Source organism: Neovison vison, chromosome 9, assembly GCF_020171115.1.
Source record: "Neovison vison isolate M4711 chromosome 9, ASM_NN_V1, whole genome shotgun sequence".
In the NCBI taxonomy this organism is placed as follows: Eukaryota; Metazoa; Chordata; class Mammalia; order Carnivora; family Mustelidae; genus Neogale; species Neogale vison.
In genome coordinates this window covers 22,233,456-22,261,247 of record NC_058099.1, presented here as the reverse complement: position 1 = coordinate 22,261,247, position 27,792 = coordinate 22,233,456, and the positions used below count along the sequence as shown (strand labels likewise).

The following is a 27,792-nucleotide window of genomic DNA, read 5'->3' as shown; positions in this document are numbered from 1 at the left end:
AAACCATGCATTATAATCCATTTTAAAAGCAGAGGAAGTGAGGCTTGTAGATGTTAAATAAATTGCCTATGGTAAGAATAGTAGAGGATGGTTAATGAGGCCTGTGGATAATGAGCCCTCAGTAACTTTTCTAATCACTTTAGATGTGCTAATCCATTTAAGCCTGCGACACTCCTACAGAGGAGGTACTACTCTCATGTCCTAGTCCGTTAACAAGAAACGTAAAGAGGGTAAAAGCTAAAGAATTTGCCAAAAGCCACTCCACAAGTAGGTGACTTAAATTTTTCGCTGTATCCATAGCTAGTCTGAGATCCTGCTCTTAAACACTTCTCTTGGAACTATGATAGGGCTGATCTCCTTCTTACAAATATCACTAATTGCCTGAAACCTCACATGGCCATGATTTGCCCATGAACCTCAATCTTTCATGTGGATACCTTCAAGGATCAAGCCTAACTTGCTGCATGGTTTTGGTCTGAGGCTGGATGTCCTGTCAATCCTTCCCAATTTTACTTTCCTGGGGGGCTTACCAAGACACATGCCCGTATGACGCCTGAAGTCCCTGTAACCTACACCACACAACTAAATACCCTTACAAATGGTGTAGAGCAAACTCTAATGAATAGGTTTACTGACTTCATTACTTGTCGGGGTAATGCTCTTCAACATATGCGTAAGCACACGAGTCTTCAGACCACCAGGTCAAGAAGTACGTGTTAAGTATTTATTGTCCCTTTATCTTCATGTGTATTTCTGGAAACACTCTGGTGAGATTCACTATGTCTGTCTCTGCACGTTTACTTCATTCTTCCAGATGACTATAAATAGATCTAAGTCCAGGCTTCCCGCTCTGTGTGTGGCCTCAAAACACACCTAAATTCATTCCATTGATTCTAACAGTTCCAGGTGGGAGCATATGGACAGTCTAGTGAAAACCATCGTAGCTGTTACAAAACAAATAAAGCAAAACAAACACTCTTGTTGCGAGTCAGACTGTCACGTCTATTTATGAAGTTCTGCACATCTCCCAAACACCAAGGACACACGGGCACCATGCTCAGAAAAGACTTTACAGGGTTTGCTGTTTACCTCCAACAAGCTTCAAGCAGTAGGAGAGAAGGAACCCCCATTAAAATCATCATGTCATGCCACTGGGTTTGCCTCACCTTCGTGCAATGCCCGGCGAGCTAAAGCCTCAAATTCTTCAAAACTGTGGAGCAGGTAGCAGTGCTCCTCCTTTGGGGTGGAAGCCATGTCATTCAGTTCTCGAATGTTCCCTTGCCATATGCCAAATGTGAAGATTTCCACTCCAAAATCTCGCAGAGATGCTGCAACTGGCCTGGGATCTCCCCCATTGGAATATCCGTCAGTAATGAGGAATATAACTTTTGTTGAGTTTTCTCTAGAGTGACGAAGAATTTGCTGTAATGAAATAAAGGAAGTTAGTGTAAGTCTGCATTGTGTCAGCCTACTATGTGTTTCCCCTCTTATAAAGAACAGCGTTTGTGAAGATCATTAGCATGTCACGAGAGTGAGAACAAACCCTGATCAATGAGAGTAAAACAGAAACAGACACAGACCAGCGCCTACGATGACCTTCTCAATGACCCACAAAAAACCCTAAAAGCACTTAAAATGTATCATTGTCATCAGTGACAGCATCCTCATCACCTTTGCGCACCTTGTTAATGAAGAGCAGCAAATGCTTATGGAATGAAATTTTATTCATATTGTTATCATTTATTGTTATGTAATTTTTATGAATTTTCAGGCTCTTGACAAATGAGCAAAATGTGAGTCCTATATATCTATTTCCAAGTATATCCATCTAGCTTCCCATCTACCTACTTAGCTGAACCACCTCATGATCATATACCAAGTCTAATCAGAAGAAAATTTAACGGAAAATGACTTTTCCAGAGTTAATAATGGCCAACCTACTTCCCATGTTTTTTTTTCCACTGCTCCTCCAAAACTCCTTCAGAATTCACTCAATCCTTCATCTTTTGTGGACCACCCGGTATTAGCAAAAAATCAGCCATTTTTGATGCTGTCCTATCTTTCTGAGAAAATACAGATTTATTCAATCTGACACTTGGGCTTTACTATTTTAGGACAAGTGAGTTATGCTTTATAATCTGCTATCCCTTCTCTATAGATAGAAGAGGAAAATGAAACCTTTTTATTAAAGGCATCTATTTATTGTCACATCATGATGCTTTATCACATAAACTGCAAAAAGCACAAGGAGTCCAGTGGTGAATCAGGTATCGTAATGGAATTTGCTGTTGCTGCTTTCCATCAGAAATGGGTTGGAAAGGTGAAGAAGTGCCAGGGTATATTTTCTGACAAGTTCTTAGAAACAATTCAGTGTCTATTTAGCAGTAATTCAAGTATATTCAGAAGGTAGTTAGGAAGGACGACAAGTATATATCCAAGGTTTTGTTAAAATTAAAAGGAGATGATGAGATTTAAAAAAATAAAATAAAATTCATTTAAGGGGTGGACGCAGTTAAAAGCTCCAGATTCTCTCAGATTATATGATCCATGTCTTCATTAGTAGAGAATTCAGAGTGACTGACTCTAATTTAATAACTCTTACCAAACTTTATTACTGTTTGTGAGCTAATTAGATAAAGCCGCTAAACCTGAACTTAAAGACAATTAAAGGAAACTAAAAATGACTCTGGAAAACATCTGGAAAGTCAGCAATTTGAGAAGTATTCAAACACTTTACCTCCCGCTCTCAAAAGCCTACTACCGCTAAGGACCAAAGAGAATCAGAAACCAGCATGAAGGAGTTCCTCCTGGCCAAATAAATGGCAATCCGAGTGTCAAGAACAGTAATAATTGAAGGGAATTTCAATGCATCATACATATTTACCTTTCATCATATGCATTTACATTGAAATGTGTATGAACATTTATATTTTCAGTTAGTACATATGCAGGGGGAAAAGCCCTATTGATATAAATAATAATTGGAAAGGACAGAGATAGACACACACACACATGATTTTTTCATTCAGGACCACCTCTGGGGGGGGAATCCATTCATTTGTGATGGGCGGCATGAAGTGAGGTATTAGTTTGTCTTTAGAGATATACTTCAGGCCTCCAAGGGCAGCTCCTAGTTCTCGTACTCCAACAAGACGGGACAACTTGTGTTTACACTGGCCTTGCTCTTTACCACGTGATAAACTCTCTCTTTCTGGGCTGTTCCACTCTGAATCACAACCTAACCTCCACAAACACTCCCACAGGATTTTGCTCCTTTTGATTACTCTCTCTTCCACAAGACAGTGGAAGGAAACTCTATGCAAGACACTAAGAAAGGGAGAATTTGGATGGAAGTAGAAGGAAGGAAAAAAGCAAACTGACTTCTTCAGCGTGGTATTCTGGACTTGTCTGGCACAGAGTATGCATCTGTAAATATTTATTTGATAAATGAATTAATGAGGGAGTGAGTGGACAAACTCTAGGATACTCTGAAGACAGTTGAAAAAGAGTTGGTCTTGAGGGAGCAGCAGAATTGTACAGAATATTCGTGTGCACACAGTATTTCATTTTGTATAGTTTGGTACAGAAAAAGATGAGGTTTTCTTCTTGTGTGTTTACTGTCCTACTGCACAAATACTATTTTATAATATTAATTGTAGCTCACGTCAATGATATTCCTTAACATTCAGGTTAGGATTTAGGGGATTTTTGCGGAGCTTTACTGCTGTACTACTCATTCCGTGCAAATTACATTAAGCTGGGATTCCATTTTTCTTTCTTCTTGCAGGGAAGTGGTAAGTGTTTACCGGAACCATTATATCTGTTGGCAAGACAATATATTAAGCTTAAAATAGTCAGAAGAATAGCAGGACTACTAGTCCAAGTGAAGAATTACACAAGATCTGGGTTTGGAATGCACTCTAAAAGACAGAGGAGGAGTGGATGATTTACTGAAAATATTTTACCCCCTTCCCCCAATCTTTGTGCTTCATCATACTTGAATTAAAACATAATTCAATAAAAACATTTTCATCCCACAGACCTAAGAAGTAAATAGATCTGTGGTAATGTTTGTGGAATGTGGTAGAGGTCTGGCACTCAACTCTCCTTTCAGGGTTCCTGAAATAGTTTACATCATCTGCTACCCTTGTAAGGCATGGCAAGAAATAGAACCTTCTGGTCCAGAATATTGAATGAGGCAAACCTTCTGCTGCCTAAGAAAAACAGGCAACGTGGACATCGTAAGGCAAAAGGTTATCACCATCTGTATTGTATCAAGCCTCTGATTAGCTGGTATAAATATCTGGCAGGGAAGTAAGCTCCCCTTGTCCAGCAAAAGTCATTAGAATGATAAAAATGCAGGGTTGTGTAACATTGTTCTAACACCCGAGATCCATCACCATTACACAAGACTGCAACCCCACCCCTACCCCCAAGTCAGGCCACAAGGGAACTGCTTTGAAAAATGGTCTTGAAAGGAGAAGAGAAGTCACAACAAATCTGGCAAGTGGGGACCATATTTGCCCTGGGGCTCCATTAATTAAAATACGTGTAGAAAGACTACTATCTATCTGCGGCACAACCCTGTGGTTATCTGCCGCGGCCCCACGTGCCTAAGGATGCTAACTGGAGAAGCTCCTAAGTCATCCTTGAAAGAAGTTGTTTGTTTAAGTTAATATCTACTGTGACTATTATCAGAGCCCCTCTCCTCCAGGGGGCCAGAAATGAGTAAATATTTTCAGTGTTTCAATTTGTTTTCCACACGTATTTTTTTCCTTGTTAGGAAATGTTAAGTACAAACAAGACACCAGAAGCTACTTTTAATACTTCCCTTATCCTTCAAATTCTAAGATTTCACCAAGCGGCATCTGTTACTCAGTTAATATTTTTAATTTGAGTACTCAAATATTCTTCAGTTGAAGCAATGTTTACGGTTCTGTACTTTCTGGGGGAAACAAGTTCTTTGTCTATTGGTTCATTATTTTCTGGACTTCGAATATTCTCTCCTTTTTCTTCATGTTTATCTCATCTTCCCTCCTTCTGAGTTTGGTGGAAATGTCTGAAGCTTTTCTTCCCTATCCTCCCCCACCCCGGCTCGCCCTTGCCCTTGCAGCCACCCCCCCCACCCCTGTTTGTAGTTTATATACTCTTGAGTCTCTTCCTTTGTGCTTCTAATTAAGAGTTAATCCCGGCATTGCATTTTATTTTTCTTGTGACAATACTTCTTTTTCTGGCACATGGTTTGTTCCCATGTTGGTCTATTGTTTATCCCCTCGCGTCTCATCCTCGTTTCACTGTTTTACTTACTTACAGGCATGGGACAAACGCTTTCTAGGATTTTGTTCTATTTTTCATAGTGAATTCTTGTACTTGATCTGTAGCTTACATCCTAGCTTTATTTTACTTGGCAGAAGCTTTTCAAAGAAGCCGCTGGATAGAGGGGTTCTATAGGAGAGAGCAAGGCAGAATAGATAGATCCTCATCCCAGGAGGAAAAATTACCGAAATCCAAGAACAGGCCCATCAGAATACTCTTGTCAACCCAAGATCTGCAAAAAACAACTTGAAGATTTAGAAGAACACACAACTTAATATCAAGATAGGAAGAAAATAAGCACAGTGCAATGGTGTTTGCATCACAAGGACTTAGAAAGTCACAGCCTCTACGAGGACAAGAACAGAAAGCTATAGAAAGAGAACAGGCTAAGAAGAAAACGGACAAGTGTAGGTACAGAGGGATTTTATAAAAAAATTATGAAAGAAACCCAAAATACAAGGAAAGACTTAGAAATCCACATTGGTGGTAGTGAGATAAAATGTCAGAAATTCGAACAGTTTAGTACAAACTTTAGCATACAAAGCTGCTGACTTGTCTCACTTATAACCATAGAAACACAATTCCAAATAAATGCTTCCAAATCAAATTCAAATAATATTCAAAGAATCTTTGTCCTTTGTTTAATAAGGCTTATTACTCAAAGGCAAAAATTGGTTAAAATCAGTAAACCTTTTGTTGTAATACAACACAATAATTGTCCCAAATAAAACAATAATCTAAGATGCTAAAAGTTATTTAATAAAATTAATTTCTGCTTATTTTAATTAATAAAAAATTAAGAATAAGATGCCCTATTAATAAAACAGATTTTCTATCTCAAAGCAACAATGTAAATCATGCTTAATTGTGAAAAATTTGCAAATTTCTGATATAGATGGGAAGTAAATCCGCAATTCTAAATATTTTCACTATTATTTAAAAATCCTTTGGAAATTTCCAGCCAAGGCAACAAGACACAAAACCAAAATAGATATTACACTTCTTACAGTTTCTGCCCCTTCTCAAACAATCAATATTAGAAAATAAGGAACTGGAAAATGCATTCATCAAGGCTACCAAATAAAGTATTGAGGTCTTTATAAAAATCTTTCACACATTTCTAAGGAAAAATAGAGAAAAATAACAGAAATATAGGTGAGTGTTTTGACCAAAGAAAATAGACCAAAAAAAAAAAAATTCTATTTGTCAGAAAAATGTGAAAAACATTTAATTTCACTAAATCAGAATAATGTGAGTTAAATAACAGTAATACTATTTTTTTTACTTCCCAAATAGCCAAAGATCTTTTTAATTAAAATTTTGTAAAATTTATGAGGAAACAGCTATTTCTACTGGGGATGCCACATGGACTCGTAATATTTGGGGTACAGTGTGACAAAGTGACAAGTCTTAAAAATTTCACATGATTTGAACTAAAACTCTTCATCTAAAATTATCTTCAGGAAATAACCATGGATACACAGGGGAAAAAATTAAAAAGATGTGTATCCCAGAATAATCTGCAATATAAAGAAACAGAAACAGTATAAAATTCAAACAATAATCTGTTTAAAGAAATTACAGGGAAATCATGAAATATCGTTAAAATAATACTACTGCATAATAATACATTTTTAAAGTAGGTAACCCAATATGATGATTTTATTACATTAGTGCACATGTATGTGTGCCTGGACTGCATGTGTGGACATATATGTATTTGTATGGCTGACAGTATACACATCAAAATGCTATCTCCTGGTTGTATTTAGGGAGTTATATCAACTTCTATTTTGTAGTTTTGTATCATTTCTAAATTTCTAAATTTTTACTTTCTCCTCTCTATTCTTCCCCTGAGAAATGTCATATGAACTCGGAACTTGGAAGTCTTACCTATAGATAATGACTCCTAAATCAACATCAAATCAAACTCTTTAACTCGCAAGGTGAAGTCCCATTGGTCCAGTGGACCTTTCTGCCTGAATGTTCCACAGAAATCTCAAACTCAACATGTCCTCTCCATGCACAAAGAAGGGTTCCTTTCTCCTTTATTCAAGATACATCAAATGTAGCACCATCATCTACCCCACTGTACAAGTCTGCATCTAGGAGCGATTAGGACATCTCCTTTCTGATCTGTCATCTACAGTCATCCATCCACACCTATACCTTTCACTTCTGAATTATCTACATACCTTGAAATCCTATTGTTCTAGCCTCAGTTCAGGTACTTCTGTCTGGATGATTGAAAAGCAAGAGTTACTTTAAGGTTTCCAGGTGAAGTTGCTCTTCTTTGAATTCATTTTCTGACCTACCCTTAAGGCTATTTTTCTGAAATACTAATCCAATCATGTTTTAAAGCTTCCATTATTTTCCCTCTATCTATAAAGTGTAAATTTCTTTACATGTCCTTAGACTAATCAGTCCTATACTTCCAGCCACATCCCCACCACACCCCATCTCCTGCCTACTTCTCCGAACTACCTCTCACACTATCTTCTCATCGCAGGGATCTATTGGAAGGTTTTGGAATATACCATTCTTTCCTTATGTTTGCTATACCTGGAAGTTCTTAAATCTGTCCCATCTCCTAACATGTTTACCTCTACTTTTAATAGCCTTTCAAAACCCAGATTAAAGTTCACCTTATCTTTGAAATTCTCCCAAATTCTTCTGCTGTGCATATTAAATCCAATTCAGTGTTCCCTCAACATTCCATTACACTTAGCCCATCATAATTATAGTTAACTTATCTGGCTATATCCCCAAGCTAAATGTAAGATACTCTAAGGCAAGAATTAACTATTTTATTTTCACCCAACTGATGATCAAAAAATTACTATGAAACCAGTGGATGAAAGAATCAATAAACATATGCCTTAATATTCAACATGCAGAATAAGTTCTAAGCCAAACACTGTTGTTACAGTAAATCCTTTTCTGCAATTGTGAAATGAAAACTCTTATAAATACTACATTTAAACTTATTTCACCAAATCCAAATAGAGCCTCTATTTTATATGAGGTACTATGCTAGCGTTTTTACTTATGCTATTTGATGATACAATAGAACCATTAACTAAAAACAAATAAGCCAAAGCTAAAATAATGACAGAAGTCTATCTGGGAAGAATATTCTGCAGTAACTAAGTTTTGCTGTTTATATTGTAATACAAAATAAATCATATTTAGGTACCTAATATGTCTCATTTATTTTAAGTATTTACTGAGCCTTCACAGACTGAAATTCTAGTATTAAAAAAAAAAACTTGGCTCAAATAACATTTAGGCTATTTGTTATAGTCTAGCTAAATCACAGAAGAACCCGAGGGTCAAAAAAGAACTTAATCTCAGATTTATGGTCACAGAGTTTTTCCACCCACATACATGCTTTTGTTATTAAACATGGACACAAATCACTTTCAAATGAACCCATAGGGACAGTACATCAAATTGGGAAATGGTGTGCACAGGAGTTGATGGGTAGTAGATTAACTTCAGACTGTAAAAAACAACAGAATAAATAGGCAAAAGAATAAACAAACTTCTAATAACGCTGAATTCCACTACTCATTCGATAGACACACAAGGAATAAAGAAAATCTGGAGAGCATAAAGACATCAGAATCTGAATACAAATGAAAAAGGGCTAAATGACATACCATTTTTAAGTGAATTGTTAATTTGCTACAAGATAGCAAAATCATATTCAACTTGACTGTTAGTTTTGTTATGAATAAATGTATAAAGTGATTTCAGTTGACATGTTAAATGCCTGTGCAATATGACCAAGTAAGAGCACTTACAGTCAAAGATGTGATGGAACTTTTTCATGTGCCTCATATTAGGAGGGTAAAGGAAAAAGTAAGATGATCTCAAATGATGTTTGGAAATCGGTTTATGATTTTACAAATGACAGGCGAAAACACAGCAGCACTTACTTAATAACACAGTTATCATAAACCAGTGGGCAAAAATCATATTTGAAACAGTCTCATTAAACTCAGGAAGACAAAAATGCCCCATCACCTCTATGTGAGAAGTCTAGCTAATCTAATGAGGCAAGGGTGAGATCAAAATGTAACAAAAAAAATAATTCATGTTTCAAAAAAAGAATCCAATTGAAAGGAAATATTGGGAGATGTTGAGAGTGATGCACCAGAACATTTTAATTGCAGAATTTTGTAGTAAAAGCTGACCAGTAATACTTAAAAATTTAACTGTGGTAGATCTACATGACAAAATATACTTGAGCGGTAATTTTAGGAGAATTTTATAGTATGGGAAATTTTTCATTAAAATAAAATAATTAAATTAAAAATTATAGACTGCAACTTTACTACAGATCTACATATAACTATGTATGTATTTACACATATACATAACAAGAGTCCGAGTCAAAACTATAATAGTTATTATATTTTCCTATTTTATTTAAAACTAATTAATGGGTGTATTACTTTCATAATAAGGAAAAGAAGCAAAAATTGTTTTTAGAGAAATACTTGTAAATGGAAGTTAGTAAAGGGTTACCCTCAAAGGTATTTTCACAGTTTCAAGATAAAATTTTTTTTAGGAAAGATGTTTTAAACATACTTCGTTGCCAATAAAAATTGGATATCCACTTTATTAGCTTAAACAAAGTGGGAAATTTATTGGAAATATACAGGAATATCTCTCCAAACCCAAGAGCAAGGAGAAGAACTGAGCCTCAAAGGGGACTGGAACCAGGGGGCGCCTGAGTGGCACAGCTGGTTAATCATCCAACTCTTGGTTTCAGTTCAGGTCAGGTTGTGATCTTGAACGTACGAGATGGAGACCCTGGTGGGGCTCAGTGCTCAGCCTGGAGTCTGTGTGAGATCCTCTCTCCCTCCGCCCCTCCCACTCATGGGCTCTCTCTCTAAAATAATACAGTTTTTTTTTGTTTTTTGTTTTTTGTTTTTAAAGAGGGACTGGAACCAGGAACAAGCAAGCTGCAGGAACCAATGGCTACTCCCTCTGATCTTCCATCCGTCTGTTTCCTTCTGGGGCCATGCTGTTTCTTGTCTCAGTTTCTATCAACACATCTTTGTTCACTCCTTACATTGATGGGATGCCTCTGGTTCTCTGTGCATAGTCTTAACTTTATATTGCCCACCTACTGGCAGGAAGAAAAAAAAATCTACTCCCTCGGGTCATTTTTGTGTCCTACTCCAAATTTCCAAGAGAAAGAATATAAATGATCCACTTCAACCTCTAAATTGCCACTCTCGATCCAAACAGAGAGGGACAGCCTCTCTAGGTGGGCAAAGGACTGAGGATGGATGTGGTTCTCTGTGAAAATGATTTTTGACTGACACAGACTGTAGAAGAAACGAGCTACAAAGAAAGGAAAGAATTGAATGCTACGCTTGGACTTATCCAGCAGAAAAAGAGTTTTGAAAATTAATCAGAGCAAACTGTCCTTCCAGAAAAACATCAAATGCCAGGAAACAGTGTAGATTTTGGGGAGAATTCAATCGTAAAATTTTTCCTCAGAAAGTAGAAAAATCTTACAATTCAAAACTGTCAGGGAAGAAATGATGTCTTCTTATTAGGTATAATAATAGTATCTATGAAAGAAAAATTTATCAGGAGCTTAGATAATATAAAAGATACAGATAATCTAACCATTATACTGCAAATATTTGGGCTTCAGGAACAACCTAGCCTTTCAAAAAAGCCACACAAATATACGGACACACGGAAATTAAAAGGGGGTGGAGGTTGAGAGGAGATTTTAAGTTCATGAACCTACTGTGTATTTTGTTTTTTATAGTTATCCTAAATTTATCAAAAGACACATTTAATTGTGATATTTATTAGCGTTCCAAATAAATGACACTTTGTTTTGTTTTTCTTTTTATGTTTGTTTTGTTTTGTATTTTGGCTTGTATAAATGACATCAATTACCATTCCAGAGCAGAAGATTCTGTGCTTCATGTATTAAAATTAAAAACCCTGAAATTAAACCCCAAATGATCTGATGTTAAATAAATTATTATATGTATATACAAATAAATTATTATATGTAAAAAGTTAAATCATCCATCAGTGACTCTAACAATATTTATATATGTAATCATTCAAAAATGTTGGCTTTTAAAATTGCTTTGAGAATAATATAGTCTGGTGGATTAACTAATTCTTATAATTTAATTACATGCTTACCCTTACAGTGTCAGTGTTCCCTAAATATGCACTGGATACGTAAAGAAATCTAGTTCATTACCCAAGGCATTTAAAGAAAGACTTTTCCAACCATTGGTAATTATGGAGCTAATTGCTAAAGCGAGGATTCTTTTTACCTGAAGAAACTATTAGAAGAGTCATAAGGAGATTTTGTTTTTCTTTTGTGAAATGGGAAGGTGCATGGAAAAAAAAAAGGAATATTATGATGCACGGGAACATTGTGTATTCCAGATTTAAGATAAACTGAATTTAGCTGGAAGACCAAGTTTTGTACAGAGATTTGGCATATAAATTTATAAAGTTTAGGCTATAAGATAATTTGAAAGAAGGACTAGATGTACCTAGGACGAGGAAAATGACTTCTGTTGAGTCATGTTTGTACTTCAATCAAGAGTGTGAGGTTGAGGACCTATTATGGATTAGAGAAACCTAAGAATATAGGAATGGGAAGAGGCCAGAGGTAGAGGTGCTGCAAACCATGGCCTAGGAGCCTTGGTCTCTGCAATGGCTGGTAGTTGTAGCTGTGAGGGCACATGAGGTGGGAGACGCAAACCAATGAAAGTATATTGTACAAAAGAGGCATATAAGAGGCTGGGCTGCGTGGGGGTCCAGGGGGTGGGAGAAAAGGGCGACCACTTGGGACTAGCAGGGGTTTATAGAGTGTCCATTCAAATGACAGTCTCCAAATGTTCACTCCTCCTGGTGCCGCATGTGCTCCAGGTGGCCGCATGCTTGGTCATCCACTGACCGAGTCCCCATCGCAGCTGCCCTTTCTGCCTCACGTTTTGCAATGAACTTCAGTGATGGGTATGTACCAGAGGACTCCGTACCTAGCAGATCTTCAACAACAGAACAGGGGGTAGTCCTCCCCAGTGGTTAAGGATTTAGACCCCAGCTCAGACGGCCCATGTGGGGATTTCAGTACCTTGACTTACCAGCAGCATAACTTTGGTCAAGTCACTTATGTCCTCTGTGTCCCGGTTTCCTCCTCTGAACTTAAGGGATAATAATACTAACCACCTGGGGTAGAGTTTGCTGTTGGGAGGATTTAATGAATTCATATGGGGAAAAGGGCTTAGAGTGGTCCCTGACGAGCAGTAATTACTCATCACCATTACCATGATTAGTAAAAGAAATTGCTAGCGTGTTGCCGGAATTATGTCTGTCAAGCAGATAAACCAGACAATGGAGCCAACATTTTGTTCAAAGCTGTGAATGAAAACAAAGAATTCTATTTGTGGAGACTGAGAAGATAGGTCAGGGTGTTTGGGAAAATTATGACTCTCTAGTCAATGACCACACGATCCCACCAGAGCCAGGAAGGAGGGGATAATGCCCTGGGCAGAGGAACAGAAAAAGAGCTTGACCTTTGCTGTTATGAGGATGACACTGAAAAGGGCAGTGTGGACAGTGATACGGAGAAGGGATGTGAGTTCACAGTTCGGATGCCTGTAGATGCCCTTCCGAGCTCAGTGCATGGAGTTCTCCACAGAGTGTTGTGGGGTTGGTCCCCTTGACCAGATTTAGGCGAAAAAAGGTAGGGAGTCACACCTGCCTGAGAGTCTACTCACTTTGGATTGCTCCCTTGGTAAAGTGATCTGAAGAGTGAATTGGCTAAAATTATTAAAATCCATCATTTGAGAAGCCAAGCGTCCCCTCAACAGTCCTTTGAGAAGATGTCATAACCATCCTCATTTGCACAATATTCTCCTTGATATACTAAAATTCAAAATGCTAAATAGCCAAAGATATGTCTTTTCCAGAACTCCAAAGTTATAATGAATATCATTTTCTACCCCAGGGCATATGTAAAATCCAACAAGATATGATCTCTGTCATCATCAAATGGAGGGGAGACAGGCATCACCTCCACAACAGGTGCTCTGATGGAATTACGTCCCTTGTTTCCCTATCATTTCCTTATTTAATCAGCTATGTTCCTACAGTATTTCTCCACATTTTGGAAACATGTTAAATAGGTGATTAGCGATTACTCGGCAAACCCCTGCAAAGTTCTCTGTTGCGAGGCCTTCGACAACCTCTGCCTACTAAATTGATAGTAGGTCTTATGCCTTGAAACCATAGGAGATAACGGAAATTTCAAAAGAGCAGCAAGTGAAACAAAATGAAGAAAAAGCCACTGGTGCTTTCTGGGTAGACCAGCAGATGCTGGCCCATGTGTGTTCTTTAGAGAATTCCTCCCCTTTCCTCAGATCCCACTTTCTAGGAGTCTACATAACTTCTGACTATCGGAGTTGTCTTGCTTCGTGGGCAACCAAGTCACTTAATTCAGCTCCTTTCTGTGGTTCTCCTCCATACATGGAAAAGTCACACCTCTTCACTTTATAATGTGCCTATAGGGCAGGCCATTCCTGAGGCCCCTTCTTTCCTGCAACAGCAGAGCCTGTCCATATGTCCCTGCTGTCACATCCCACACTTCCAACCACTAGCATCTGTAACTCTTCATCAGAGGGCTTGCTTTGGTGCCTAGAGACCACTTTGCCCACTTGCAGGGGAGGTGACAGTGACAGAGAATCGGTGCCCTCCATGGGACCCCTCCCAACAATGACATATGAGAACAGGTCTAGAAATGCCACAGATCCCTCTCAGTTGTGGTCATTCTAAAGCTTGAAATCTACACCGGCCACCCCGTGAGGCTCAGCACTAGTTATCTTTTCTGTTGTTGGTTCCCTTCCCTGTCTCGCATCCTCAAAGTAGACTAGGATCATCTCCCAAAGAAGCAAATTGCTCCTGAATCCTTGTCTCAGGTTCTGCTGCTGGTGAATCCAAAACGGAGACACTGGCCATCTCTCTGGCTTGCTTCTTCTCCATGAAATAGGCAGAGAGACAAATGAAAGCTTCTGCCCAAGTAAATTTCCAACCAGTATATAAAATGCTCATCTCTTTGCTGAGTTGCTGATAGGAAAACTCTATGTGAGGGACAGAGAGATCTGCTTTCAGTATGAACACTGCTCTCCCCCAGGATCCCAATGCCTGCTGTGCTTCTCTGTCTCTGTTTACCTCTTGCTCCCAAATTCTCTCCTGGTATAGACTAGAGTTGGGTCCTGGGCAGGAGGTGAGGCGGAATTGATTTTGTGGGGTCTGTTCTGCAGGCTGTGAACTCTGAGCGAATGTATCAGTCCCAATTACTGGTGGCTCTCTTCAAAATGTGGAATGATCAGTGTTCTTTAGGGTAAGCCACGGATCCTGCCAAATCTGGGACAACAGTGAGTTCCACATAACATCCTGTTGCAGATGAGTATTTAAAATACAGATTTTTACTACCGACCAGATACAAAAAGCCTAAACTTTGGTGTCTTTATTGCTAGAAGATTCCAACAATAACTGCCTGAAATCATTACTTCTGAAGCAACATTTAAAAGCCAAGTGTGCATATTTTGAAGGAAATCGTGACTAAAAAGAGAGCAATCTTGGCGAGAAAGAGTAATGTGAAAAACATAAACAAAACTTGCTTAATTTCTTTCAAAGTGAATTTCAGATTCATTTGGAAAGGTAAAGCCCGTAAAATAGGATTAAAATGACAAGGCTTGCAAATATGACACAGCTGGTGTAGGTCAAAATGTGTGAGCCAAGTTGAAAGAAATGCCAGGATCAAAACTCACCATCAAACAACACATCTGAATGTGCCTGAACGTTCTCCATCAACAACAGGAGGCAAACAGACTCTCTTTTACTGCACAGGACCAAAAAAATAAAAGAGCCACAATAAAAAATGAACCTAGAGAGTTAGAGAATTAACTGAGGAAAATGGGTCCTTTGAGGCAATCATTTCATTTACATGTGATAACATTAAAGGGTTAGCGTCCTTCTTCCTTGAGAATGTTCTTTGATGAGGATTACCAGCAAGAGTGAAAGACACTGACAGGGCAGTGGGTCAGCATCCCTCTTGGTGTGTGACAAGACAAAGGAGGGCCACATTCTCCTGACCTCTCAGCAATGTGATGGAGTCCGTTTCGTCCACCATCTGCAGCCTCAACACCCTGCTCTGCGTCACGTCATGGCCAGCTGTCCAGGCTCCCCTCCTCAATGACTGACTAGCCTCCCAGGTAGTGGGGGAAAAAAACAAAAAACAAAACAACAACAAAAAAAACCCACTATCGTCTGTGTGCAGAGTTGTATGTGATCCAGTGTGGCACCAGGACAGAAGAGAAGGACAGCTGGAGTGAGTGACAGGGTCTGAAAGGTCAGCGCCACTTTCAAACCAGTATGATTCTCCAGCCCTAGGAGACTCAATGCTACAGCAATCGGCATCTCTCTGATCAAGAAAAGACTAGAATTCTATCATTTCAATTTCTTGATAATAAGTGAAAGTATTATTTCATTTTTTTTTTAAAGATTTACTTATTTGGGAGGGGGGAGAGCATCTGAAGCCCACTTCCCACTGAGCAAAGAGCCCCACACTGGGCTCAAGCTCAAGGCTCTGAAATCATGACCTGAACCAGAATCAAGAGTTGGACACGTAACTGACTGATCCACCCAGGTGCCCCTAAAATGTCATTTTATTTTTTAAATTCCCATATTGGGAAATAGAACACAATATTCTCCTGAATATTTAAGATAAAAGCTGAAACATAAAAGGGGGCTCATACTTGAACCCAGTCACTTCCTGGCTATGCCTTCTGATACCCTAAAGGTAGGTCTCCAGTCACCTGTGCTCAGGTGGACAGGGATGTTTTACTTCCTACTATGCAGTGCGTGTTCACTGTAAATGCTTTTTCAAAGACAGTAGAAACGGATATACTTAAATAGGTAAATATACTACCTGTAGATAACTTCTGTTAAGATTTAAAAATTTTTCTTCACAGTTTTTTCTGAGTTTGTATATCTAATGAAATTGGACCTATGTTATATATACAGTTTTATATATTGATGGTGAACACCCACAGAAAGTTTCAGCTCCTGTAATATGCTGATTTATTCTGTCATTAAATAGTTTTTAAAAATATGATTTAAGGGGTGCCTGGGTGGCTCAGTGGGTTAAAGCCTCTGCCTTCAGCTCAGGTCATGATCTCAGGGTCCTGGGATCGAGCACCACATCGGGCTCTCTGCTCGGCGGGAAGCCTGCTTCCTCCTCTCACTGCCTGCCTCTCTGACTACTTGTGATCTCTGTCTGTCAAATAAATAAATAAAATCTTTTAAAAAATATGATTTAATTGACTATAATACATTCCTGTGTAGATACAGTATTTTTAAAAAATCATCTTGAGTTGTTGGAACTTGGTGGTTATTGCCTCTAGTTTCTGTGTGGAGTGTCAGCCACAAGTTACCCTCCTGGGGAAGAGGGTTCCCCAGCTACTCTTCCCCTCCTCTTCAGACTTGGCTGATGGGAAAGAGCGCTCTCGATTTTACAAAGGCAAGCTCCCATGTGCCCAGAACTGTCTGTTCCTGGGGAGGGAAGTCCATTTAATTTCAAGATTTAGTATTAGAAAGCTGTGCACCAAAGTCATATTCTCCATGAGCAGGAGACAGGGCCATGTGCGATTCTCCACCTGTCTTTTATGCTGAATTATAATTTAATTGATCTAGAACTCAGGAGAGGTGAAGGAAGGTACAATTTACTAAGCCCTCCCAAACCATAGCCAGATTGTTTCTAAATTTTTCCTACTCAAGCAATGCTGGGATGAATATCCTTTTACAGAATCTTTGAGCATGTCTTAAGTTAATATTTTACAAGAAATTCTTTGATTTGTAATTACTTAGTTTTCAGATTTGTTTTTTACAAATCTATTAACATATTGACAATTTATCATATTGCTCTGGAAACAAGCTACCAAGTTTTTAAATATATAGATGTATTATGAATGTTCTACCTTGAAAGGAAGAGCTTGAAGACATCAGAAAGAAGGGGAAAGACCCGGGGGAAGGTCTTCCTTGGCTGAGGGCAGAGACCTTGCTCTAATACATGTAAGGAAGTATGGATGCACTTGAGTTTAGAGGCAGAGCTAATGAAAATTTGAAGAGGTTCATATCTGAAGAAAATAAAGTGTATGTATTTTAACCACATACATGAATATACATTTAAAATACCATCTCTGAAATTTTGTAAAAAAACAAACAAACAAAAAAACAAAAAACCCTACATTTTGGATTAGCAGCCAATATAACCTAAAACCAGGTGCGGCAGGATAGGCATCACACAAGGAAGTCTATTAGGAGGGGTTCAGCAGGAATAAAGGAAATAGTGCATCCAATGTGTGTATCTCAAAATATATTTTGTTTACTCTAGCAGCAACTTACAACTGGAAAAATATCCAACTTGGATTCTACCTATTCAGTGACTGAGTCAATTTACTAAGTAAACTTGCTTTACTTAATAAATGATTCAATCATGGAGTTTTTTTAAAGAAACTTTAAAGAACTTTCTTTAAAATGTTTTTCTCTACTAATATTGTAGGAAGTTCGTTTTTCCTTAATTTTGGATTCTGTCTATTCACATCTAGAAACAAGGTAGCTAGCACCACTGCAATGTATATAGTAATGAGAATCTGTCCTCAGGTGGAGAGCTTTCATGATTCCTAGAGCTCTGAAAGAAATATATGCTCTGAATTTGAAAAATCTTTACTTCTTAAGTCTTTACACAAATAAAACAGCAACTGCTTGAATGACCTCATGAGAAGGCCAGATAGCAAAGAAGATGCATACTTTAAGAATCTTTTAATGAAGATTGATAAGTAAATACATCTACTAATGTGCTACAGATTTTACCTTCTGACCACTGTCATTCACTTCAAGCAGAGCACTGTAACAACATCCAACATACACCGTCAGCTCTCGCCGAGTTCTCCCTACCCACAGCTGGCTTCCAAACCAGAGCAGGTTATTGTATATAAGCAGAGTCTATGCCAGAAACCCATTCTTCATATGGCCTGGGAGCTTTAGAGAACAGTCTCAAAAATCAGGGAAAGGTAGACACAATACCGGACAGGAAATTCTGTGTAATGTAGAGGTCTCTTAACTGGACAGCTTATTCTAGAAAAGCCAAAGAAGCACCATGTTTCCTGCAAAACATTAACTTGGGTTTACTAAATTAATGATAAAAAATATTGATTTTTATTTTATAGTGTGCATCTCCCCCCCATCACTTTCAGTATAATATTTTATTTGGGAGCAGATGCCATATTATTTAGAAGCTTCTGGCTCCTGGGAAATGAACATAAGTACTTTTTGTTGGCAAAATTTAAATGAATTGCTCTGGAACTTTGATAGTTTTTATTAAAAGAAGTATAACCAAGCACAAGGGTAAAGATGTTTCAGTTAGGGAAGGGCCATGTCTTCCATCTTGAGCTGAGTCAGGCCAGTGCCATTTGAGGAAGAAATAAAGTAGGATTTCCAAAATGTCCCTGGTTAGACACAGGCTCTTCTGAACACTGGAATGGCAAAGCCTGCTTATTACCTCCTCGGCATCCGTCCTCTCCTCCCTCTTCAAGGATGGGCATGAACCCAAGTTGTCCCAGATGAGATCTACATGGAAGTATTGTGTGGATAGCCACAGAGTCTCCTGAAAGAATGATGTGACTGTCTTTGCCCTGTCCTCCTCCCTGGGGTCTGGCATAAGCCCCTGATGGTTCGAAGCTCCAACATCCATCTTTGACCGCTGGGTCACTGGGGTGACCTGAAGGTGGTGGAGCAGAGAACTGAAAGGAGAGACTCCAGATCCCTGAAGACATCACAGACCCGCCCTGTTCGAATTTTTAACAATTTTCTTTAAAAAAAAATTTTTTTTTTTTTTTTTTTTTTTTGGTCAGGGAAAGAGAGAGAAAGAACGTACGTGCACAAGCAGGGGGAGCAGCACGTAGAGGGAGAAGCAGGCTCTCCACTGAGCAGGGAGCCCGATGTGGGACTCAATCCCAGGACCCCAGGATCGTGACCTGGGCCAAAGGCAGACCCATAACTGACCGAACCACCCAGGCACCCCTCTAACAATTTTCAAAACAGTTTGAGACATAAATAAATGTTTATTGTGTTCAAGCCAGCGGTACTTTAGATTTTTCAATTACATCCAGCTAAACCTACTCCTAGATAATTCACCGTTTAAAAAGGAAGCTCAGAAGATAAACTGGAAGGGATTATACCAATGATTATCCGCCAATGATTGGTCTGTCTCACACTACAGAATAGCAGTTAGGACCATGAAAGGAGACTCCATGAGCCAGGTGGGAACTCAAATGAGTGGAGACAAATCACACCCAGAATTGCAATGTATTCCAATTTGTCAAGGGGAAGACAAAAAAGTTAGATTTTTTTTAAAACTGCTATCTTCTGATTTTAAAGTATCTGCTAGTATTATAAAATATATTGCATGGGAGGGTTTGGGGTGGGAAAAAAATAAAATATATTGTATATATGTAAACACACACAAATGTGCACATATATACATATGTCCAACTGAAAAGTATCCATTGAATGAAAAGGCCTGAAAACTGTGGTTTATGTCTTCTGGGTTAGTGTTTGGCTTTATGTCTTAATATAACACTTCTATGGCTCTAGATATGGAATCTTCTACTTCTCCTTAGTTTTTGATATAACTCAAGACCTGGAGGTAACATGGTCAAAGGTAGGTGAGGCTGAGAAGTGGCAGGCAGGGGAGAAAAAGACAAGATGACAAGTCAGAAGACTGGACTGACTCTGTCTGTGGCATTTACTCAGTTTTGTGACTAGCATTTAGTTACCTAACTTCTTCCAGAATCTGATGCTGTTCTTATAAAGCTCGAATCTTCAGAACAGATTCTGTAAAATCTTAATATGAAAGCACTGTAAAGTTATAAATCTCTTTACAAATTAAAGGCATATCTGCTCAAGAACAGACACACTGAATAATTCGGTGGCCACTACGAAGAGATATCCTCTCTGAGCACATTTATACCAGGACGACATGGCAAGAGGTAGGGGATGGGAGAAACTTTCCTATCCTTCGACCACAGAGGTGAAATAGGACAGAACAGCCCATCCTCTCTCTCTGTCTAGGCATTCAAGTCTTTGCCCAAGAGTTCTCATGATACGGTTCAACCAAACACAGCATATTCCTGGCAGCCAACAACGATGACAGAAGCAGCAGGTGTACATCTGCTTATTCTTCTTCTTATTATATTATCATTCTTACTATTCTACTTCATGCACCGAGGACTCATTCAATTCCTTCATTCATTCGCATTTCTAAGGTTTGACTGGGACAACGAAACAAGCTCCTGTATAAGACCAAGGTAATAGGAGAATTGTTTAAAAGTTTCAGCAGCACAAAAAAGAGGCCTTTTCCAGAGGGACAATTAGAAGCGTATCTTTTCAGTATTGAAACAACTTAGCCTCTGCATCAGTGAGCAACTCTTGACATCGAAATCATGCTCTGAGTTTGCATCAGCTGAATCCACTGCAGATTGTATGACTCCCCCTCAACCTTTTCCTCTAGAAGGAAAGCTCAAACCTCCCTGTTCCTTCAGGATTTGGACCAGCAGAAAGCCTACTGGAAAATGTACAAAAGCTATTTTTGGTCTACTGTATAAAAACAAAATGGCTCTAACTTTATTGATCAGGGTTTTAATCTAGTGCCATCTCACACATCTCCAGATTTCATTAGAAAGCTTAACAACAGATCCTTTCCTCCCATAAGGCTGAGAGAGCAGACTTGCCTCCTGGTAAAGGTGTGAATGTGTACAAGTGTGGACATATCACAACGATGTTCTTTCCCCAGAGCTAGGAAGATAGCTGCTGCCCATCTCTTCCTAGTCTTCTGGTCATCTAAAGCTCGAATTTTTTTGTGAGACAGCACATTCCCCACCAGAGGATCATATTTCTGGAACTCTGGAACATTGGAGAAAAGCAGAAATTGTTTCCAAAGGAAGCTTCATGCTGTTTGTTTAATAGATATTTAGTGAACGTGAAGTAGGAATGAGGGGCTCTGCTTTTATTAGAAACTGGAAATGCTGAAGAGGTGGAGAGCCTTGCATTCATAGCATGGCCAATCCAAAAGATGCAGGTTAGGAAAGGCAATTTATAAATACATGGCAGAGAGAAAAATGAGGAAGAAAGGTCATTATGAAAAAGTCATTCCTTGGAAAGGAGAATCTAATGAGCTTTTTGCTTGTTTTGTAAAAGGTTTTCATGTAATTAAGTTCAAGGTGCTAAATCTTCCTCCCATTCTATTGACTATGTTTCTGCAAGGACCTGTGCTACCTGTAGATGCACTGCTTTACTCCTTGCCCTCTTTGATGAGTGCTGGGGGGATAATGTCTAAAAAGAAAAGGTCTACACTGCAGTTTATCCATTGAAATATCCATTGAAAGATAACAGCAAATCTCATGCTGGTAAAGGAAATTCTACATTTTGGGATTTTTACATAAGAGGAGTCAGGTGTGTGAACTGTTAGGGGTAGCCATGGACTTGCAAATATGTATCTATGTTTATGTTATTGTGCCTTATGTATTTGTCTGCCTGTGTTTATGTCTGTGTACAGTTGGGTGGACATTCAGTTTCAAGTGGAAAAGGTTTGAAAAACTAATTTTCTTGGGAAAGTCATTAACAACCTCAAAAATATCCCTGTGATACTCACTTTCCCAAGTCACACACACACAGTCCGTTCCAATAATACCATTCTGCACACACACAGGAATCTGATGAAGTGTCTCATTTCCCTGATGAAATGTATTAAGTTTCATATCCAAACCCGAACTACAATTTTCAAACTAATTCTGGAGTGAAACAGGCTTGTCTCATCCTCGTGCAGAAACCCATATTCGAACTTCCACTAATGTCATCTTTTTTTTAAAAGATTCTATTTACTTATTTATTTGACAGACAGAGATCACAAGTAGGCAGAGAGGCAGGCAGAGAGAGAGGAGGAAGCAGGCTCCCCAAGGAGCAGAGAGCCTGATCGAGCAGGGCTCGATCCCAGGATCCTGGGACCATGATCCGAGCCGAAGGCAGAGGCTGTAACCCACTGAGCCACCCAGGCGCCCCTCCACTAATGCCATTTTTAAACATCACTCTTCTTCTATTGATTTTCTCCCAATATCATATTTTAATTATACCTAACAATACTCCTCAGCAGTTTAGAAAAGTTACAGTAAAAATGTGTTAAGTTTCCAGGTTTCTGACCCTCTCCTGCACCTTCACATATTCCAAATGAGAAAAGAAAAATAAAATCAAAGGGAAGGTCAGTGAACACCAACTTTTGAGAAGTCTCGGCTTGTTAGATTACAAATGGATCCAGACTGAAGAACAGCACTGGGAACCTTGTTGGCAATTTCCCTTTCCAAGACAGGATGTAGTATTTGGAAGGAGAAGGCTGAAGACAGAGTAGGTCTTGAAGCGAGCAGTGTGTACTCGATTCATTACCCATTTAACTGTTTTGGATCAACGTACTCAGAGGCCCTAGGCAAACCTGGCCAATCCAAACAGAGGAGTGGGTATATGGCAAGTTTTCCCTGATGCAGCAGGGTTCTTCTCAGATGGAGTGGGTGGTGACATCAGGAAAAAGGCCAGCCCTAGGAGTTCATGAGTACTTGGAGTGGGGGCCAACAGAGAACTGGATTTGTAAAACTGAACCCTGCCTGTGAAACAATTCAGTAAAAGGAGAACATCTTTAAGGAGTTACTTCATCTCCTAGAGGCAAAAGCTTTTCAAACTTCACAGGAATTGAAAAAAAGCATAAATGAAAAGAAAAATTAATACAATCAGTTGATAAAATGATAGAGGTTATCACCATGAAGAAATTTAGAATGCAAGTAAAACACCGAGAAAAACAACTTTCTTCATACTTAGCAGTGGGAAGGTTAATACCATCAAGATGCAAAGAGCATTTGCAAATCAATAAGAAAAAGAACCACCCTCAAATAAAAAATGGATAATAACCCCCAAATATTTTAATGGATATCCAAAAAAGCAGAGCTATATACGGCTAATAACATATGAAAAAAGTGTTCAGACTCACTAATAAGGAAATGCAATTCAAAATGGGACTCTTTCACATATAAAGTGGGACAAGGGGGTGGTGTTCAAATGATACTAAACCTGTGTTGGCTGCTTCCTAAGGACTGATCCAGGTACTTCATATAGGAGTACAATTTGGTACCAATTTTCTGCAGGACAACTTGGCACATGCCTAAAAAATGGGCATACTCTTTGATTTATCAATAGCTGCCACTTCAGAAATTTGCATTAAGGAAATTATTAAAGATATGAACAAAACTTTAGTCACACAATATTGTTTATAATGGCCTAAATATATAATAATAGGTATTCACATGGTAAAAATAAAAGCATATTCTATACATAGAATACTATGTGACTATGAAAAATGATAAAGTAAAAGTATATTTCTTAATATGGAAAGCAGACTAAAAATATGATGGAATAGAAAGTCAACTTACAAAACAGAATGTACCATATAATCTGTTTTGGGAAAACACTGCTTATGCATGAACAACAACAAAAAAATACCTATTATTTAAAGAACTGGAAAAAGTCAAGAAAGGTGTGTATCACAATAATACAGTGTATTTATAGGAAATTTGTCTGATTATTTCATTTTCTATAAACCATTTGTTATCAGTAAAATAAAATGTATTTAAAAAGAAAAAAAAATAACCAAAGAGACTTCAGCAAGAATCCAGATACAGAAGATATAGTCAGAAAATCAACAATGTTTCTGTAGAACAAGAATAATCATTTACAAATGAATTTGAAAAGGTGCTATTCACTGTAGCAATACTGAGTAGAATATAGTTTGGTCTAAATTTGGAACTGTATGCAGGACTTAATTATTAGAAATCTACAAGCTTATTGACTGATATAAGAAGAACCGTTATATATGGACATACCATATTTTTGACTTGGAGGGAACTATTTTATAATAATAGTAATAATAATAATATAAGTAATCTACAACTTAATTCAATATTTTCTGTATTGAAATCAAAATCCTGGTTGCTTTCATTTGAAATACGTGAAAATGAATTAAAAATCTAGAGTAAGTGCATAAGAATTGATTTCAAAGGGATAAGAAAAAAGGAGAATTTGCACTGCCAGATATATAAATATATTATAAAGTTATAATAATTCAATCACTTTTGCAAAGGTAAATAATAATAAATAGATAAGACAAATTAACAGAAAGTCAGATCAAATACACATAAGCATTTAGTGGATGATAAAAGTAGCATTCAATTAAATTGGAAAAGGATGGATAGCTTTCAAGCAAATGATACTAGGACAACTTATTAACTACTTACTAAAAAATAAAACTGGGTATTTCTGCCATACCATACACTAAAATAAGTTCCAGATGGATTATACTGTTAAATGGAAAACCATTTCTCCAATTTGGGAAATGAAAAGGCATTCTAGGAATGCAAGAAAATATGGGATCTTAAGGACAATGTTTAATAGATCTGAATATATAAAAAGTTACATCATCCATCTAACAACACTGCAATAAACAAAAGTAGAAGGGAGTGAACTGGAAAAACATTTGCAGCATATACAAATAGGAGTTACCACTGTTACTATATAAAGAGCTTTTACAAATCATTAAGGGAAAAAAAAAAAACAACTAACATGTACTGTCAGTGCAAAATGGACAAAAATTATGACCAGGTAATGATCAAAGGAAAAATACAAATGCCCAGTAAATGTACTGGAAAATGTTCATCCTCAATAAAACTAAAAATGTGAATTTGCTGAGATGATACCTCTACTCAACGATGAAATTGGCAAAGATATTTAAAATAATAGTACATGTTATTGGTGACAATATGGCAAATTTACTGCTGTGATACTCTGCTGGTGAGAATGTAAATTTACACAACCCTCCAGGAGAGAATTGGATAAGTACGCATCGAGAAGCTTACAAGTGTTCATATTCTGAAGTCAGGAACCTTCCTAAGGAAGTAATCAAAAGGGCATACAAATATTTGTGTTTACTTCAATTTTGTTAACAAAACCCCTAAATGTCCAATAATAGGTGACAAGTAAAATAAATGATGGTGTATGTACTCAATGGAATAGTATGCAGCTACTGTAGACTATAATAGACTGGTGTAGATCATTTTTGGTTTAACAAATGAAAAATGCAAGCAAGACACCACTGTGGTGAAAAGTACGCAGAAGCAGACTGGGCGACTGTTCAACAACATATAAACAGTGGGGTCTTTTTTAAGGGTGATGGGGTTATAATCCCCCCCTCTTTTCCCTCTTTCTGTTTCATTCATTCCATAAATACTGGCTTGCTGGTATGCGTCAGACTTTTCTGTACGTTCCAAATTTTCTTCAACTGAATATGCATTACTTGGTTAATCAGAAAAAGTTAAATTACATAAAAGTCCATCCTCTATAACTGACTTCCTCTTCCAGATGCTAAAAATCCTGTAAAAGTCTCAGAGTAAAGGTAAGACGCTTAGCATGCGGTGAAATGAGTATCAAAAACCTAAAATAACACAAAAAGGAATGGAGGAACTATTCAGGTCGCTCTACCTCTTACCTTTAGAGACACTTCATAACACACCCACACTCACCTGTTCCAGTTTGGACATGGTCTTTCCCTGCAAGTGCGAACGTGAACCTCATTTTAAGGACCCCTTCCTAAGAGGGCCCTCAAAAAAGACCCCTCTGAGGAGCCTGCCATCTCACTAAGCGTTTAAAACCCACCACCCGCCGGGACCCCCTCTCAACAACAGGAAGATAGGCAGGACTGAGATTCTGTGCACTGGGACTTGACGTGGGGAAGCTGCGGCTGGCCGGAGGGTGAGCCCCGGGTTGGAGGTGAGCCGGCAGCAAAGGATGGGCCGGGCCGGGTGAGGGCGAGGGCCGGAGCCCGGAGGGGCGGGCGCCTTACCGCGGCTTGCTGGAAGGCGCCCTTGGTGTAGGTGCCGCCGCCGCGGTAGGTGATGGCCGGGATCTCGCGGCTGAGCAGCGCGCACTTGTGCTGGTGCGCGCGGCTGTGGGAGATGTAATCGACGCGCGGCACCACGTTGTTCTTGGACGAGAAGGTCACGATGGCCACGCGCGTGGCCGTGGACACCACGGGGAAGTCGGAGAGCAGCTTGCGGACGAACTTGAGCTCGCTGAGGAAGTTGGCTTGGCCCACGCTGGACGACTCGTCTACCAGGAAGACGAGCTCCAGGCGCTCGCTGAGCTCCCGCAGCCGCCGCACGCGCCGCCGGAACGCCTGGCCCAGCCGCTCCACTTTGCTCTCCGCCGCGTCCTCGGCGGGCGCGGGCGGCGCGGGTAGCCGCCCGGGGGCTCCGGGCGCGGTCTCGGGGAAGAGGCGGAAGCTGAAGTTGCGCGACGGGGACATCTGCTGAAAGGTCGCCCAGCCCGAAACGAGAGCCAGACCCCAGCAACAAAAGGCCAGGCGCGGCCACATCGCGCTGGAGACGGAGCGGCCGGGCCGGAGCGCAGGCGTCGGCCCCGGCGCGGAGGGACGCTCGGCCGCCCGGCTCCCGGAGGGGCGTGCGCGGCGCGGGCGCTGGGCGGCGGCGGGAGCCTCGGCGCCCTCTTATCCCAGCCTGGGGACACCGGCGGACTCCCGCGGCTCCGGGGCTCGCGGGGAACGGCGCGCGCTCTCTACCCCTCACGCTCTCGCCTTTTTCCTTCCCTCTCGCCTCCTCCCTCCCTCTCCGAAGCCTATAAAATGTTTGAAGGAAAGGGGGCAGTCAAGAAAAATCTCCCGCGTCCCTCCTTCTCCCGCTCTCTTCCTCCTCTGTCTCTCCCGCTCCCCTCGCCTCTCTCCTTCCTCTATCTCTGCCTCTATCTCTCTCCTCCCCCTCTCATTCTCCTCCCGGGCTCAGGCCAAAGACTCGGAGATTCCATGACACCAGAACCCCGCGTCTGTCAGGCTGTCAACATTCCCGCAGCAAGCGCACCAGCGCCGAAGCCCTGATTGATCCCATATGTCTGGCAGGAGCTGCAGAGGAATTCACTGGAGATGGATCCAGATACCGAGAGTGCCACAGTAATTGGAAACACTTTGTAGAGGAAAACACACACGGACTGGCCAGCGGGTTGAAAGCATCCTTTGAAAACTGCTTGCTCACCTTTTGTGTCTCTTTTCCCTCCCCGCCGGTGCCCCACAGCCCTCACCAAATAGATGTTTATTTGACTTTGCTGGTGGGGATTTCTGGTCCGTGGTGTGTGTGGGTGTGTAGACTTGCCCCCTCAGACCACACCATGTAGGGACTGCATCTACCCCTACGCATCCATGGGCATAATCTGTCCTGCTGCTTCGTCCATGAACTTACTTATTCACTCGTTTGT

At 39.6% G+C, this 27,792-nt stretch overlaps 1 protein-coding gene across 2 annotated transcripts in view; it reads right to left on the bottom strand.

The window, feature by feature from the left end:
• The window catches only part of SVEP1 (sushi, von Willebrand factor type A, EGF and pentraxin domain containing 1), a 179,725-nt gene extending 152,823 nt beyond the window's left edge, over window positions 1-26,902 (bottom strand). For both annotated transcript variants that reach the window (XM_044265156.1, XM_044265157.1), the window contains exons 1-2: window positions 26,372-26,902; window positions 1,167-1,422 (exon numbers count right to left, since the gene is read on the bottom strand). In XM_044265156.1, coding sequence (XP_044121091.1) covers window positions 1,167-1,422; window positions 26,372-26,902 — 787 coding nt within the window. The remainder of the gene's footprint in view (window positions 1-1,166; window positions 1,423-26,371) is intronic.
• Window positions 26,903-27,792: the final 890 nt, after the last annotated feature.